Here is a 17483-nt window from a genome sequence, read left to right on the forward strand (position 1 = left end):
TTTTCATGATAGGGAAGGGAGATAAGCTGTCATCACCAAAGACACTTAGTGTTAGACTGTTAGGCTGATGGGTTGGAATTTAGCGAAAATCTGAGGTGTTGAAGAGTCACTCATTAGAATAACCCTGTTACTAACAGTCAAGCTGTAAACCGAGCTCTTTATAGATTGAATAATCAATACTACAAGGCCGTGATAGATTTTCTAGGTAACAGAACAAAATAAAAGAAATTATATCTTACAGGGTCATTAACACCCAATCAGGATAAACTGAATTCCTTTTTCCCCTCTTCCGATAAGCTCTTAGCTGGGCTTTAAAAATGTACGCAGTTCCATCAGGGAAAAGCACAGCATTCCAGGAAAAGGATCCCTGGAATAGTGAAGAAAAGTATGTGGATTTTAAAGGTGACCCTGCTAGCCATGGTACCTTTTAGGAGAAAATATTTTTCCCTCTCAAAGGGCATGTGACACCTGACTTGCCCAAGTGAACCAAACCTGTGTAGCTTGCCTATTACAGAAGAATTCACGTTGTCCTGGAGCTCCCTGCCTTTTATATGCCTACCCATCCCTTGAACCTCTGTATTTTATCGTTTTAAAGCTAAGGGATGACATTTGGATGTTACATATTTGTTGCAGTTTCTATAGCTCCTTTGTAGAAAAGGCACCATGTAAATTCAATAAATAAATAAGTAAACACAGATAATATAAATTCCTGCCTCAGATTCTGCAGAGAGAGGGAAAAGTCCTCCTCTGTTTTTTTAATCACGAAGTCACCAATCATTATAACTGGTGGGAGATATAAACCATAGAAACATACTTAGAGCTCACTACACTTTAACAACACTGATTTTGGAGGCAAGAAGCATGAGGAACAAAGGGTTTTTTTTTTTTTTTTTAAGTGTACTTGAATTATAGCTGCTGGAACAGTTAAGAAATAAATCTCTCCTCACTCTTCAGATTGAACCTTAGAAAGAGGGGTGGAAGGAAGAAAAGAGATGAGGGAGACGTCTGAAACTGAATTTTAGGCTTTTGCCAGAAGACTGCTGCTTCCCAAAGGAGTTTAAAGTTGGCCATAGGAAGCTTCTAGTTACTCCACCTAAGCTGTCCACATGAAGTGCTTCTTTCCTGCACTAGCAAGGGAAGTTGGTTGAGAAGAGACATATGTGGGACATGGCTCGGTCAGGAAACAGATTTTTTGTTGGAACTCTGTACGGCAAGTAGAACGGTAAAATCTAAGATTCAGAATGGACTTAATCATATGTGTTAACTGTCATGAGGTCCTTATTTGAAACTACACTAACATTCCTGTCATACTTGCCTCAGTTCTCTCTCTGGCTTTGGCACATGAATTCTGATGCTGCCTCTTTGCTGTCTTTTCTCTCCTCATGAGAAGCTGGGTGTTTATGAAGTTGGGTCCTTCACTAAACCTGTTACACATTCTCTTCCCATGGAGAATGAACCAAGGAAAGGGGCTTTGCTGAATGGATTAGGAAGAGAAGAAAAGGCACGAGGAAAGGAAGAGAGAGGAGAATGGGAAAAGGGGAGGTTGGAGAAACAGAGGGGGAGCAGGACAGGAAGAGGGAAAGAACCCCTAGGCTTAAAACTTCCATAGAATTTCTAAGAAAAAGTCAGCCAGTATCTAAATCAGGCACTTTCAGGCTCTGCTGATGGAATGAATGTCCTTGAGGTGGCCTTTGCAACACATATTCCTTTACAGACAATGACAGACTAGGTCCTTGGTCCATTTAAGGAGGCTTTAGAGGGGCATCTGACCTTAGAAAGGATGGGCTCACTAACAGACTGAAACATGGTTAACAGTCTGGGATGAATAAGAAATAATTTTGTATTCAACAAAGCTGTTACATATTCATTTCCAAATGTGCCTGGAATCAAACCAGGCCATCAGAAGTCAACATAACCAAGCAATTCTATCCTTCACCCCATGTTCACTTTTCAGATCTGACACATTTCCATTCCCCTCTGAACTTGCAATCTCCGGGCCTCTCAGATAGGGACTTTTCTATTCTTTCCATTCTCAATCCTCTGATCTCTTAGAGATGAGACAATTCTATTTTCACTGTACTGATTTAAGAAATACTGATAGGAAAAAAATAAATATCTGGTTTGGCTTCCCACCTCTCTAGGATAAATCTTAGCAGTTCTGGGAACATTAATTAAAGTGAATGGGTGGCTGCTTTTAAAGTTAAGATATTTCCTTGTCCAGTCATCTTATTCAGGACTGTTGAGGTCGACACACCAGTTACCCTCTTAATTAGCGAGTCTGGTAATGTTTGTAGTCAGAGAAAGGTGCTTTCTCCAGTGGGAAGCCCGAATGTCCTATCCAGCACCTGTACATTTTTGAAGGTCTCATACCTCCTTTTTGTTGAGTACCACTCTCATCCTCTTCTAGATCATGCTCTTCATCTGCGGGGATAAACATGATCAGCATTAGCAATTAGCGGTCAGTAGTCTGTTATTTGTACTGACAGATTTTCTTTCTCTGAGCTCATCACACTCTCTTCTTAAAGGCAATAATTACCATTTAAAAAAAATCATCTCTTACCTTCAACTGGCCTTCTCTTATTTCCATCTCTGTTCATTCATTCACAAACATTTTTAAGTGCGTACTGTATGCAAGACACTGCACTAGGAACTGGATATGCAGTGATGGACAAGACTGGCCGGGTCCCCGCCCTATGGAGCTTCCGATCCACTGAATTATTTAGGTGCCTATTACTAGGATCCTAATCCTTTTCCTCAAACCCTATTTCTCCTCCCATTCTAGCATTCTCTTCAAAATGTATTATCTCCACGTAAGCATCCAGAATTTGTGTGTGAAGCTAAGCACGTGTTTAAACCCTCTGTGATTAATTAGTCCTTAATGTATCAAGCTTTGTTCAGCTGTCACAGAAGCTGGTCGTGTCCACAATTTTATGTTCTTAGTACTTGGGGCTTGTAGTTATCTTTTCACTCTTGTTTGTTATTCAGCCTGCTTCATTCATGAGAGTGGAAGCTCCTGAGGGCAGTTGGAATGCATGGCAGGTACACAATGAATCCTAAGTCAATGCTATTTTCTAACTCCATCCAAGTGTTTATATGGTCAAAGTCACAACATGATTGGCCTAAGTTTCTTACCCTCATTAACCTGTTTCATCCCAGACTTCGTACTATCTGATAACATGGGAATTGGGTCCTTATCAAGAAAGCATGAGTACCGGAATCATATTAAGCTATTTTATATGTGGGGTAAAATGCACAGAAATATATTTGCTGTTCTCCTTTTCATCATTACACCCTCCACACACACACGCACACACACACACACACACACACACACACACACACACACATGGAATGAATGGGGCATAAAAAGGGACATTTTGAGGGCTGAATACTCAGTTTCTTCCAGCCACATGTACTTTCCTTTCTCTCTGTGGATCTTAGGGCACTTACCTGTCTTGCTTGCCCATAGTTATGCCATTAAATGGAACTTTTGAGGCGATGGCATGGGGCAGCCCCCCTCCCCCCTTAAATATAAGGTTTATAGGGCAACATGAGTTCTGGTATGTCAGACTAGGGGAAGTAAACTCTAAGCTCATAACTAAGAAGAAACGGCATAAAAATATATTAAAACACTACAGAGCATTAAAGAATTGCAATTGATTTCACATACAAAATGATATAGCTCCCCTGAAAAAATTAAAATTAATATTGTTGTTGGGATTGATACTTTGGGAAATAAGTCATATTACCAAGATTTAAAAATATGTGGGACTTCCCTACTGGCGCAGTGGTTAAGAATCCACCTGCCAATGCAGGGGACATGGGTTCAAACCCTGGTTTGGGAAGATCCCACATGCCGCTGGAGCAACTAAGCCCGTGCACCACAACTACTGAGCCTGCGCTCTAGAGCCCATGAGCCACAGCTACTGAGCCTTCGTGCCCTAGAGCCCGTGCTCCACAACAAAGAGAACCCACTGCAATGAGAAGCCTGCGCACCGCAAGGAAGAGTAGCCCCCACTCGCCGCAACTAGAGAAAGGCCACGCGCAACAACAAAGACCCAACGCAGCCAAAAAAAAAAAAAAGTGATATGTGATATCTATCTCTCTCTCTATATATAGGTAAATATATATCTGCCCTATAAGATTCTGTGGGAAAAGGACTCAACTCTACTTATCTCCACGTATGACCTTGCAGCAGACAATTTCCTACTTACGACCTGTAGTGCTCCTAATGGAGGAGTGAAATCAAATATGGGAAATAGATCACGCTGAAATAAATCATGTTAAACATCATTCTTTGCACATTGTCTTATTATTTGCCCACTTCCTTCCTTCCTCTGCTATGATGCTTTTCCTTTTTGACGTGGGACCAATTTCACAGGATTGAAAACATTCAAAGAAGAGCTGGTACGTCCTCAGTTTTAGAGATACCCAATAATTTGGACAGAGAACAGCTCTTTTGCTGATATCAAACATCTTAATCACAAAGACCAGTAATCTGCTGTGCTTAGGCACTTTTGCAGAGAGGGTTTATTCTGCCTTTGCTGTCTCTGCGCAGATGTCTCTTCCTCCCAATTCTAATCAATGTAAATTGGGTCAGATCTCCGCTGTGAATTACAAATTGGATCCGAAGTTGGAGGGTCACCGTGCCTGCTACTCCACCTCCTTCCCACCACTATTAGATGGGAAGCTACACCAAAGATCTTTTCTAAATAAATCAGACTTTATTGTAAAACTCGGCCACTGACGAGACATAACCTCATTAGCATTGATTTTAAAATAAATTATTGAAAGTGGCTTGCCTGCTTTTGCATTTGTAAAATAGGAGAATGTAAATGTATTTGCAATGATAAAAATGAAAACTAAAACTTGGTTCCTTTATCCTTTCAGGCAACAGCACTTAATCCAGTCATGATACAAAAGTGGAAAAAATAAAAACTCTGCTTTATTTATGCGGTTCAATTCCAGAACAGATACTCTGATTTCCATTGCGCCTGTGGAGTCACCTAGAAAGAAAAGCAGACTGTTGGCCGTAGATCTTATATATTGTTTGCCACCATTACTAAGTGCTATGGTGATGGATGTGAACCGGGAAGCTCCAGTCCCTACATCTGTTCTATCTAACATTGTCCTTCCCGGGTGGCTGAAAGTGGGCTCCAGTCAAGAAGCCTAGCTGCTGAAGTGAGAGGCTGGGTGCTGTGCCCTGCGGCCTTTGAAAGAGCGAGTATGGGGACCATCATCTGGTGAGGAGAGTGCCCTCTACAACTGCATGTGAAAGGCACACCTCTCAGCACCTTCCCAGCTTCAAAGGGCCCCATACACACAGAGGCATACAATTTACCTTGGATCCTTCAGTGAAATCAAACTGGTATTTTTCAAACTCCAAAGTCTAGAAAACTGATTATATGGCAACAGAAAAAAAGGCTCTTTGCTCACAAAAGGGGGTTAAACAGCCAAATTTCTCTCTCTTTTTTTCATCTGTAAGGTGAGGCTTTATTTTTTTTTAATTAATGAATTAACTAATTATTTATTTATTTATTTTTGGCTGTGTTGGATCTTCATTGCTGCACGTGGGCTTTCTCTAGTTGCAGCGAGTGGGGGCTACTCTTCATTGTGGTGCACGGGCTTCTCATTGCGGTGGCTTCTCATTGCGGAGCACGGGATCTAGGTGCGCGGGCTTCAGTAGTTGTGGCATGCAGGCTCAGTAGTTGTGGTTCGCGGGCTCTAGAGCGCAGTCTCAGTAGTTGTGGCGCACGGGCTTAGTTGCTCCACGGCATGTGGGATCTTCCCAGACCAGGGCTTGAACCCGTGTCCCCTGCATTGGCAGGTGGATTCTTTTATTTATTTATTTATTTATGGCTGTGTTGGGTCTTCGTTACTGCGCACGGGCTTTCTCTAGTTGCAGCGAGTGGCTGCATTGGCGGGCGGATTCTCAACCACTGCGCCACCAGGGAAGCCCCTGGCAGGTGGATTCTTAATCACTGTGCCACCAGGGAAGTCCTGAGGCTTTAATTTTAAAAAGATTATTTTGAAAAAAAAATGTTTTATAGGCTAAAGAGCTTGCTGAACTTCTCTATAAGAATATTATTAGGCATTTTAGCGTGACATCTGCTAAAATACATCTTCATTTAAGAAGGAAGTAAAATTTATGTGCTAGCTCAACTTTACACAGTAATAGATTATAATGGTCCTTGCTCCTAACAGGGCATATGAGACCCCAACCTTACATAGGCTTTAAACAAATTAACCTCTAAAGATTACTGACCACTTATTACATAAAATGCTCTACTTGATTCCCAAATATCTCATCTCAGTTGGGAAAACAGTTGAGGAAGATTCTGTTAACTGTGTGAACATGTAAGAGAACCATGGGGTATCACAAATTAGCATCACCATCCAGAGAGTTGATTTCAATCAACACTCTTGGCACAATGTCAGGGACATTAATGAGAGGCTGAGAGGAATAGGACACTGACTCCACCTCGGGGGCCCAGAGAGGAGCCAGCTTCCCATGACACCTGGCTCCTTTCTGAAGTGCTGCTCTTACATCAGCTGAACCGGGAATAAAATTCAAAAAATGACTAGATAAGAAAGAGGGGAGTCACTTCTCCCAAATAAAGCGAAGTGACAGAAGCTTAAAAAATGCCAAATGTATCAGTGTGCAACCAGATGTCAAGGTGCTCTGGTGACAGATGCAGCAGAAATACATGTGCAAAGGGAACATGCAAAAAAATGGAAATAGAAACCACTCCACAGCACACATAGATATAAATCCATGGATGCTACAGCACCTCTTCAGACAACATGGCAAATACGAGCACCATGCTAATAACCCATTTAATTCTCTGTTGCATAGCTGGGAATCTCAACTGTTACCTCAAAATATTTGCATCCTATCTCCATAGTATGGTCTTGATATACTAGATATTAAACTCAATTTGTGGTAACTGCAACACTTGCAATGCACTGAATTTAATTTCACAAATAATAATTGAGCACCTACTAATTGGAGGAGAAAGACCTGAATACAAATCCCTGTGGTAAAGGCTGAAACAGAGCTCAATTCCAGCTGAGTCTCTGGGAGGCTGTCACTGAGGAGACACAGTGGAGCAGAATGTGTTGGGTTTCACAGACTGAGGGTGCGGATTCTAGGTAGAAGAAAATACACGATTCCAGTTTTGGTGCTGACCAAAAGCACGGTGTGCCTAGGGCCTAGGGTGCATGGGAGTGAGAGGAAGAAAAGGCCAAGAAGCTCAGAAGGGGCCTGATGATGGCGTTGACTCTTCTTTGATGTTCCCCTCATGGAGTGTTGCTTTCCTATGAAGTTGGAAATTGTTTTTTCATAAACTTTGTATATTTGGTGTCTGCTTTATTTCTTTCCTTAGACCTCTTACTATCACCATTCCCCCTTCCTGTGGGTCTGGACAGCTGTATGTGGGGGAAAAATAATTTCAAAGAATGCTTGTTTCCAACCGACTCAAATTATAAAAAAACCCAGTTATATGCTGTATTATAAAGCAATCTGGTCTCTGGGTCTATAATAACCCTCCAGGGCAGTGCGGGCAGCATCGGAATGTGCATAGAAATACCCAGGGAGGACTCTCTGCCTCTCTTTCTGTTTCCTCTCCTGAAATCTCTCTAGAGAACACAGCCAGCTTCTGCTGCCACCGCAGCTGCTGTGAGGCCCCAGTTACAGCGCTTCAGTGGTCTCAGGTGCCTTGCTGGATTCCAGGCTTGAGGCCCCAGACAAAGAGAAACCTGATAAAAAGCTGTACTTTTATGGAATTTTGAATCCTACAGTTGAATCTACTGCAAAAGAGATCTTAAACATCAAGGGTCCCCGTATTCTTAATGTGGATGTTCAGAAATCCCAGCGGATACCAACCCTGAAACCATATTATCTGGGACTAACACTGTGGTCTTGGCTGAAAATCTCCAGTGCTCTGGTTTTCCCTCACGGGAAAGAGCGTGCTAGCCACGTAGCAAATGCAAATTTCCCATGATTAATGTGATGTTGTACATTTAACTTGATGACCCATACATTATTTTGATTAGGAAAAAACATTTTTGTATTGACTTGGTATGTGTTACAGGCATTTTTCTTTCAGCTAGGAAGCCCATTGAAATTATATTCTGGAAGGGAGGAGATCTCACACCGCCTTCCACATAGAGACAATGAGGCTTGTATAGGCCCCATGCCAAAGAGGAAGGAGAAGCAAAATCATTTACAAAGCACATTTACCTGTTATCATGAGACACATGTGAGAGGCTCAAGTCATTTGACTATTGATGGGTATGCAATGTTAGCACAATCCAACCTTACTGTCGACTGTTCCTCCACCCAGCACCTGTCCTTGCAGTAAAAATGGGGCCTGAGCAGAAGGCGTGATCCACTTTCCATCTGCTCAGGATTTTCAGTTTCACCTGCTTCACACATATTGCTGAGAATGTCCAACCAGACCGTCTCAGGTCTCGTTGGTGAAGGTGGAGAATGAGCTGATTCCCAGTTCTTCAAGGAGGTGACACTTCCTATTTAAATACCACCAAATGGAGAAGAGCCAGCATGTATTGAGTGCTCCCTGTAAGCCCGGGCTCTGAGTGCCTTACATACATCAGCTCCAGGCTTCTCAGGCATCCCTTTATGATAGCTACTACTGTTATCCCCATTTTACAGGTGGGAAAATCACACCTGAGAGAGGGGGCAGATAACTTGCTCGAGGTCTCACAGCTAGCAGGTGGCAGAGCAGGTCCATCCTGACCTAGAGCCAGCACTTTTACCTGCAACACCATGCTGTGTCTCACAGGCCACTGCTCGGTGGGTGGTCTTGTGAGATGGTGGCAGAGGGGAGACAGTGTCAGGCTCCCTCACGTTCCCTCTCAATTCCTCCAGGATGGGTAGTGTGGCACATGCAAAACGAACAGCAATGTCAGAAGCAACAAGCTGAGTGGCATGGACAGGAAGCTAGCTGATGGAGACTTGTGTCTGAAATATTCATATTATAATTAAATGCCAATTTATCCCAACTTCAATGCTGTCTCTAAAAACTGTGATGGATAGAAGATTTTGGGAAAGAACCTGTTGGCTGGGTACAGCCTTGTCCATTGGAAACTTAATAAGCAAGTTGGCTGCCGTTGCCCTAACCTGCGGCAAGAGACCCTGGTTTTCCTATGATGTGGCCTTCCTCACCTCTGAGGGACAGTTGTTGTGAGCAGAGGGTAAGTGGCTTTCCTAGAGAAAGCTGAGCAGTCTCCATGCCCTTGGAGACCACTCCAGGATCCAGACTGGTGTGAACTTTGGCACCGTGGGCAGTGCTGCAATGGTCAAGGGTAGGATTTTACGAGGTGCGGGAAGGATGGTTGTTAAGAAGCCAATCATACATTCATTGACCCCCCTGGGGTAAGGTGATGGTCTCAATCCCATCATATTTTCTGAGGCCTCTTTCCCTTTACTCTCCTTCGCTCTGTGTGTCTGAGCACCAGCTCCCTCTTGCCTGCTCCTTTGAGGAGTAAGCATGGTGCATGAAACAGCCCTTATTTGCTCCCCAGAGGTCTGGGTGGTTCTGTAAGGTTTTCCCAGAGCACTCTTCCACAGCTGTGACCCCAAGTGGAGTGTCACCTGGATATCTCCCCCAGCCCGGGACAGTAGTGAGTGGAATGTGAGCTCACCAGGAATCTCTGGCCGAGTTGGGGAGTACATCTCCTTTTAGAGAGTGTTGTGAATTAGATCCATTTCTGCACCCTGCTGTTGCAATGGAGCAGACTGTGGAAGGGAAGATTCTCAGAGGAGCTGTGTTTTAATGTAGCAATTTGATTCAATTTTCCAGTCTATAAAATTACCCATCACTGCTCGTTGCTTTCTAACAGACACCTTCACTCTTAATTTAACAATCCTATCGAATTCTGCCAGGGAAATTGGAAAAATTTATCACCTGTGAAATTTTATTTTCCTTTGGTTGTATCTGTTTTTGTAAAACTTCATTAACGACGATGACTTGCTGAGGAAATTATCATTTTTTTTTTTAACTTCAGACACAAGAAATGGCTCGACCTCAACCAAGATATCATTTGCATAATAAAACACAACAGAAAGGCTGGGGAAGTTGGGACTAGCAGAGGCTCGAAGTGCTGGGAGAAGAAGCAGGCTCTCCTTGTCCGCTGGCTGGGTGGGTGAAGTCCCAGGAAGCAATGACATGGCTTCTCCCCAGGGGAGAGATGAATGTGGCGCTGACAGGGTTGGACCCTCTTCTTAGGAAGCCTTGAAATGCCAGTTGCTTACTGACAATGCTTTTTAGCAAACAGCCCTGTCTTCGGGGGCCTGAATGTTCTGTTCACCTTAGCTCCTACGTTCATCTGGGACTGAGGTTTAAATTGCTATAAATTTAGGCTTAACTTGAATTTCTCAGCAGAGCACTGAACTCCTGGCAAATTTCCACAGGAGCGATCTTCTGAATGGTCTTGAAGATTCAGCGTTCCCATGGTCTAACTAGCTCACAGTTAAAAGGCTCAGGCTTCGTTTTTTTGCACAGTCTGACCCCCACTGTGCTCTGCACTGTTCAACAGCTGCTGTTACCCACACAGGAAGTGGCTGTGCGGGCGCAGTGATGACTACACAGTTTTTGAGATGCCGGTTATCACACCTTTGTGAAAAAAGAAATACGTACAGTAGACCTGCCGTAATGGTGGGCAGAGGACACATGTTAGGCTTATTAGCAAGAGATGCAATTTGATTCGTGGTATATCTAAACTAGGCAGCGGTGAGCTGTGCTCTATCAGGGCTTTACTGTGTTACTGAAAAGACTTGTCAGCGTTTATCTATATTTCTTCAGTCTATATCCTTCATGATTTGAGGTGACTTTCCATTATCCTCACAATTACACAGAAAATAAGTTCAAACTAGAGAATTCTGATGAAACTCGCAGTAAACCAATGAAAACCAACATGAGTATTCTTGACTCTTTAACCTGTTGACATTTGTAATAAATTACTTCACAGGCAGAGATGAAAGACACTCCCTGATCAATCCATCTTGCCCCCAGAGCAGGGGAGAGCTTCTGTGCTGGGAATCACAGAAGCTCCACGGAAGCTTCCCTACCGCGTCTCCTTCAGAGGTTTGGCTTCCTCTGGAGTTGTCAAAGTTATATTCTTCCACCAGGTCAAGAGTGTCTAAACTAGAGGAAGATAATTAGAAGATGAAATTTCTCACCTGGTAAGATTTCATAAATATCTTCTTCTTTCTCCTCCATGGGTTCTTTGAGCCCCACACTCCCATGCAAGATCATGGGTCTGCTTTGGGAACCAGAATTTGGGGAGTCAAAACCATCGATATCATCATATGTCTCTTCCTCTTTCTCCCCTTCTTCCTCCTCCTCTTCACATGGAATGGTTAAGGAGCTCAGGTCTGCTGGGGCAGAGATGAGAGTGAATCAAGATAGGGAGAAAAAGAAAAGAATAAGGCAGGGAAGGAAAGAGGGAGAAGATGGAGGAGGGATGAGAATAAAACATGTCAAAAGAAAATGAAACACTAGGTTAAGTGCTGTTATTTCTAGTGCGGGCCTTGGTGGCAGGAAATCTACAGAAAAGGCCAGACTAGCACTGCGTCAGGTTTAAACCATCAACATAAATCCTTCCTTGCGATAAAACTTGATCAGGATGAAGCACCCCTGAAAAGTATGGGTGTGTGAATGAGCACACGAGGTGAAGGGAAGAAAATAGGCCAGAAGAGGAAATGCCAGCGTGCCTCGCGCTGCTTGTCAAGTGGAAAACTGGAAGGATGAGGGATGCCCTGGGTTCTCTGATGCACACAGAGCCTGGGAACTCTGGTGGCTGCTGTAGGATACCTGAGCTATCACACGCTCATCTCCCCCATGATCTCACTGCAGAACTTCAGAGACGTTTGCTTGTAAAGAGAAGAGTGGGCAAAAGTGGAAGAGGAAGAGAAAGTGGGATGTGGGAAAATATAACAGTAATACAACACCAAATGGAACGGCTGAGCGATGTGGTGGCCATGCCCTTTTGCAACTGTACAGTCTGGCTGACCTTAAAGTGGGTCACCGCATAGAGGATGTTGAGCCATTACAGCACTGGGGGGCACAGGGCGGGAGACGAGATGGAGATTGGTTTTTTATTTTAATGGGGGACTGGGAAGGTTCATTCTCTGACGTGTAGTACGGAGTGTTCTCTGAAACCCTGCTGAGGGACCTCTGCAGGATGGGCGAGAGCAGGCAGGGTGCTCTGGGGAAGGAAAGGATAGAGAGACATCCGATGTTCATTTCAAAACATAATAAAACTGTTCGGCTTGATTAGGCTTTTAATAAAGATTTTGCAACTATTTTCATCTGAATTCTGGTGCCACCTCATAGGAGGAAGGGATCAAAGACACATTTGTGGCTTAAACCATATGTTATTATTTTGTTTTAAAATAAAATGGAATGAATAATTTCTTCAATGTGGGATTCTGAAACTACCATAGGGTACAGCTCAATAAAGCTGCTTGGAGTTTTATTGAAGTTTACACACTTAGGGGTATATTACACGCATAAATCCAATGCACCTAGATGAGAGTGTACCCTGTGGTCTCGCCATCAATGTTCATGTTTGCCTAGTTCTAGTCTATTATACGTGATGCTCTTGGTAGATGCAATAGTTTGTTCTTGTGATAGCAGAGGCATAAACTGAGTAAAATAGGCAATCATAATTAAAGCTCCGGTGCTTCCTTCTTTTTATCCACAATAAAATCTTATAGCAGAATAAAAAACGGAGATGAAAAGGCTTGGTGTTTTTAGGTTGATGTATTTCTCCCTAGGTCTTGGGGCCATTTACAAAGTTGGTGTTTCTGCCTTTCTGCAGAGGCAGGGTCCTGCCATGATGTATGTATACCATCATGAGGGTTATCTGATGCCAGGTGACAGGCTCAAGGTTGGCTACTTCTACCTGTCAGGCCACTCCCAGACAAGGCTTCCTGGGCCACTATCACTGCTGTGCCTACAGGCTGGCCAGCAGAGGGTACTCTAAGAGCAGTCATTTAACATCTTCAGGCAGGACTCTTCCCATCCAAAGTAAGGACCATTTTGACTGTGGCTTGGGAAACAGCAATTTGTTTTTAATGTCCAATGTCATTGAAGGCCACCTAGATGAGTATGGATTTCTACCTGACTAAAACTAGAAGATTTTGGACCCTAAACCACATCTAGATGACTTTGGTATCATGAATTTCCTTTCCAGAATGTAAGGGGTTAGGAGACACTGAATTGAGCTGAGCTGATTTTCAGCATCTCTTTTCTGGTGGTTACAAATATTACAGATTTGCCTGTAGTTAGGTGGATGAGCTAGAATGATATCAGAGGTCCTTTCCAGGTTGATGGTTTCTCTTCCTTCTGATTCACCCATGTTACTATTTGTTGTTACCATATGAGGGATATGATAGGGAGAATGGGCAGATAAAAATATGTTGAAGCCTGTGGATTATATTTATGCAATATAATGTCAACTGCAAATGCACTCAAGTACTACTTCTGTAATAATAATACTTACCCTTTAACAAGAAACTTATTTGATCCACCCAGTCTCTGGCCTCAGCTGGATTAGAAGCTGTAAACTAGAGAAAAATTAGTGAATTAATTTATCAATTTCACTAAAATTTCCGTGAATCCTTTAGGGAAGTTCAAGGGGAGGAACCTTGTGAGCGGACTTGCAGAGTCAAGTTGAAAGCTCAGGATTCTCTGCCTGCTTAATATTTAGCAAAAAGATCAAAATCCCACTCAAAGTGATTTTTCTCCTTCAGCCATTTTGCATACCCAACGTTAACAGCTGGATTTGAATCCAGATTCATGTTCATGTGCATTCATTCATTTGATTGCCCATTCATTCATCAGGCATTTATTGAGAACAGTTTACAGGAAGAAAAAGGCAAACCCAAATTCCTGACTTCAGATCAATGCATCAGTTTTGGAGACAGCATACACCCTTGACATGGGAACATGACAAAGTAAGTGAATTTGATAACAGCTGGATGTTGAGAGAAGACACGGAGCACTTATCGTTGCCTATGGTAAGCCAGGGAGGCGTGCTGAAGGAATACTGTTTTGGTTGGATTTTTAAAAAGGGTTGGTGGAAACTGGTGGAGGGAACTGGACATTTCAGGTAGGGAGAACCAGCTGCCAAAGAGTAGAAATGAGACCATGATGTATAGGGAAGGTAGGCAGATCAGCTTGACTGGAGAACAGTAACAGATGAAGCTGGAGGATCAGAGAAGAGTTGATGAAAGGGCTCTGAGTATTAGGAATTCAGACTTAAAATGTAGGCAATAGGGAGCCACTGTAAATTCTCGCAAAAGGAGTGGGAGATTCTTTCAATAGTTGTGAGTAGGAGAGACTGAAATAGGGAGAAATTAGAGACAGAAGAACAACTAGAAGCCTACTTAACTAGTCCTCTGCGTGAAGTGATAGGAACTTAACTATTGTGACGGCTGTAGGAGTAAATCAGAGGGGACAGATCCAAAGGATATTATAGAGGAAGAATGCACAGACCATGGTAATGACTTGGAATCAATGGGCCAAAGAAAAGAAGAAGTAAACAAACTCTACATCCTGATTCACAAAACAGGCCAGTCAAGCATCAAGCTTTAGTAATTTTTTATTTTGAATGAACCAACTTGAAATGCCTGTTCCTGAAAAACATTTTTATTATCTGGCCATTAGGGTAAGATAAAGACATGTACTATATAAGAAACCTAGTTTCCTTGTAAACTGATATAGCCACTGTGGAGAACAATAGGAAGATTCCTTAAAAAACTAAAACTAGAACTACCATGTGACCCAGCAATCCCACTACTGGGCATATACCCTGAGAAAACCATAATTCAAAAAGAGACATGTACCACAATGTTCACGGCAGCACTATTTACAATAGCCAGGACATGGAAGCAACCTAAGTGTCCATCAACAGATGAATGGATAAAGAAGATGTGGCACATATATACAATGGAATATTACTCAGCCATGAAAAGAAACGAAATTGAGTTTTTGTAGTGAGGTGGATGGACCTAGAGTCTGTCATACAGAGTGAAGTAAGTCAGAAAAAGAAAAACAAATACCATATGCTAACACATATATATGGAATCTAAAAAAAAAAAAAGTTTCTGAAGAACCTAAGGGCAGGACAGGAATAAAGACGCAGACATAGAGAATGGACTTGAGGACACGGGGAGGGGGAAGGGTGAGCTGGGACGAAGTGAGAGAGTGTCATGGACATATATACACTACCAAATGTAAAATAGATAGCTAGTGGGAAGAAGCTACATAGCGCAGGGAGAGCAGCTCAGTGCTTTGTGACCACCTAGAGCGAGGGTGGGAGGGAGACGCAAGAGGGAAGGGATATGGGGATATATGTATACGTATAGCTGATTCACTTTGTTATACAGCAAGAAACTAACATAACATTGTAAAGCAATTATACTCCAATAAAGAGGTTAAAAAAAAAAGAAACCTAGATTCCTGTTTAAAACTTATTAATATATATTGTCAGTCTTGATTTCTTAAGAACACATTTCTATTAAAAAAGCCTAGGGAAACTGCTTTAGACCTATCTTATAAATTTTTATCTGGATCTGGGTGAATCAAATAAGAACTTAATACTAAAAAATAACTTAGATACATCTACAAAAGACTCTATAGAAAAGTTTAGTTTAACTTAAAAATTTTTTTGAAATTACATAATTAAGACCTAGGTCATCTTATCAAAATAAGGGTTATGATACTGTAGAAACATAAAAGAATGAGTGCTGGGAAAAACTTGAAGAGTCAAAGCGTTACTCAATATTAACCTTAGCATGGCTTTTCTCTTTTTCTTGAGTTAGCTAAAGTTTTTCTAAATTGTTTTAGTAAAACTGTGATAAAAATAACCAACAAGGAGGAAACAATATGTGTATCTATATACACACATGTAAAAGTATATTTTTGGTGAAAATCACTACAGTCCCATAGTCAGACATTTTTTGTTGCCTTAATTTTATAGTGCATTACCTATTATATTCCCTTTTATATTATATCAAAAGATATAAAAATGAACACCGTGACGAATGTCTTTCTCACCCCCACTCAGGTCCTCCTAGTTCCTCAGTTGTCACTATTACTACTCAGTAATCATTGCTACCAGTATCTGAGAAATCCTTCCAGAGATATGCGACGCATCTACACACAGGAAGATTATATTGGATAGCAAGATGAATATGGGAAAATGAATTATTTTTCACTCTATAGCCAGATTTCTCTTTTTCTGGATTTCAAGGAAGGAAGTGAAGATAAGCAGTTGAAAAATAGAGTGGGAATTAAAGCCATGAAATTAGAGACTCTGAATAAAGAATTAGATTGTGTGCTGCAATAGCCAAGATTCTCACCTACAGAGTGAGATGAGAAGGGGAGGGATGAAGAGACGGAAGCCAAGCAAAGGCAGTATCTAGGATAAAAGTGGCAACATAGCAAAGGTGAGGACATGTCAAGAGAGAAGGTCTTGGTAAGAAACGAGAGGTAACAAAGAAAAGATGGCGCCCAGCACAGCAACCACCACTCACATGCAATATGGAACGAAACTGCAACACCAATGAGGATCTCCATCGCCTCGGCTCATCCTACCTCATAGCTGCGCCTATCCTGGGAGGTCAGCTCAAAGCAGGATTCTTTCTTGGCATCTTTTCGCAGGTAGGGGGCCATCCGTACACTGTAGCCCTTAATGAGAAAGGTCCCTTTGGGCTGCTTGCCTGCAAGACAGGAAAGCTCCCTGTATCTCCAGAGAGATGCAACTGCCAAGGGAGGGCATCTTCTCTGGATGTAAAATAAAAGCACAGAAACAGCTGTTACATCCCTGAGGAACCACAACAGTCAAGGAGAGGTTATTACTGAAGCTTAAGAAGAGGCTACCGCGACAGCAAGGCAGATATCACTGCCAAGCTAGGGCAGTGCAACGTGAAAGGTTACTTAGCCAAAAGAGTACAACAGAGACAGAGAATTTATTAGAATGTTAAGAGATCTATAATAACAGAAAGAAGGAATTATTACAGCAGGGAGAGTGTGGCCGAAAACGTGAGGCTCTTGAAGGCTATTACAGAACTGAAACGTTATTATCAGGGCCAGCAGAGCACATTTGAGGGGAGGGACAGCAGCGCAAGGGGGCATTATAAGTTCCCAGGCTCTCCTCCTATGCCCTATGGAGCATTTGGGCTACAGTGCTCCCCCCCTCCTGCTGGTCAGGTGAGAATTTATGCTAGAGGGAGAATAATTAAAACTCAGTATTTTATCCCTCTTGCAAGAGGCCAAATTGGGAAGTAGCAGAGTACTGCTGAGTATCATTAGATGATGAGGAAGGAGATAAAAGGAAAAGGACCCTAAGTGAGTGAAAGGAGAGACTACTCTACCTGTCATTCTCTTTTTTAAAAAAATAAAATATTAGAAACAGAAAAAGAGGGGTTGGTTCCCAAAGATTCTGTGTCC

General features: G+C 42.4%; 1 protein-coding gene across 1 annotated transcript in view; it reads right to left on the reverse strand.

The window, feature by feature from the left end:
- The window catches only part of SKAP1 (src kinase associated phosphoprotein 1), a 276746-nt gene that overhangs the window by 26909 nt on the left and 232354 nt on the right, over positions 1-17483 (reverse strand). Inside the window, exons 7-10 of the mRNA XM_059996383.1 lie at positions 16629-16753; positions 13531-13594; positions 11204-11398; positions 2371-2421 (exon numbers count right to left, since the gene is read on the reverse strand). Coding sequence (XP_059852366.1) covers positions 2371-2421; positions 11204-11398; positions 13531-13594; positions 16629-16753 — 435 coding nt within the window. The remainder of the gene's footprint in view (positions 1-2370; positions 2422-11203; positions 11399-13530; positions 13595-16628; positions 16754-17483) is intronic.

Source organism: Delphinus delphis, chromosome 19, assembly GCF_949987515.2.
Source record: "Delphinus delphis chromosome 19, mDelDel1.2, whole genome shotgun sequence".
Classification (NCBI taxonomy): Eukaryota; Metazoa; Chordata; class Mammalia; order Artiodactyla; family Delphinidae; genus Delphinus; species Delphinus delphis.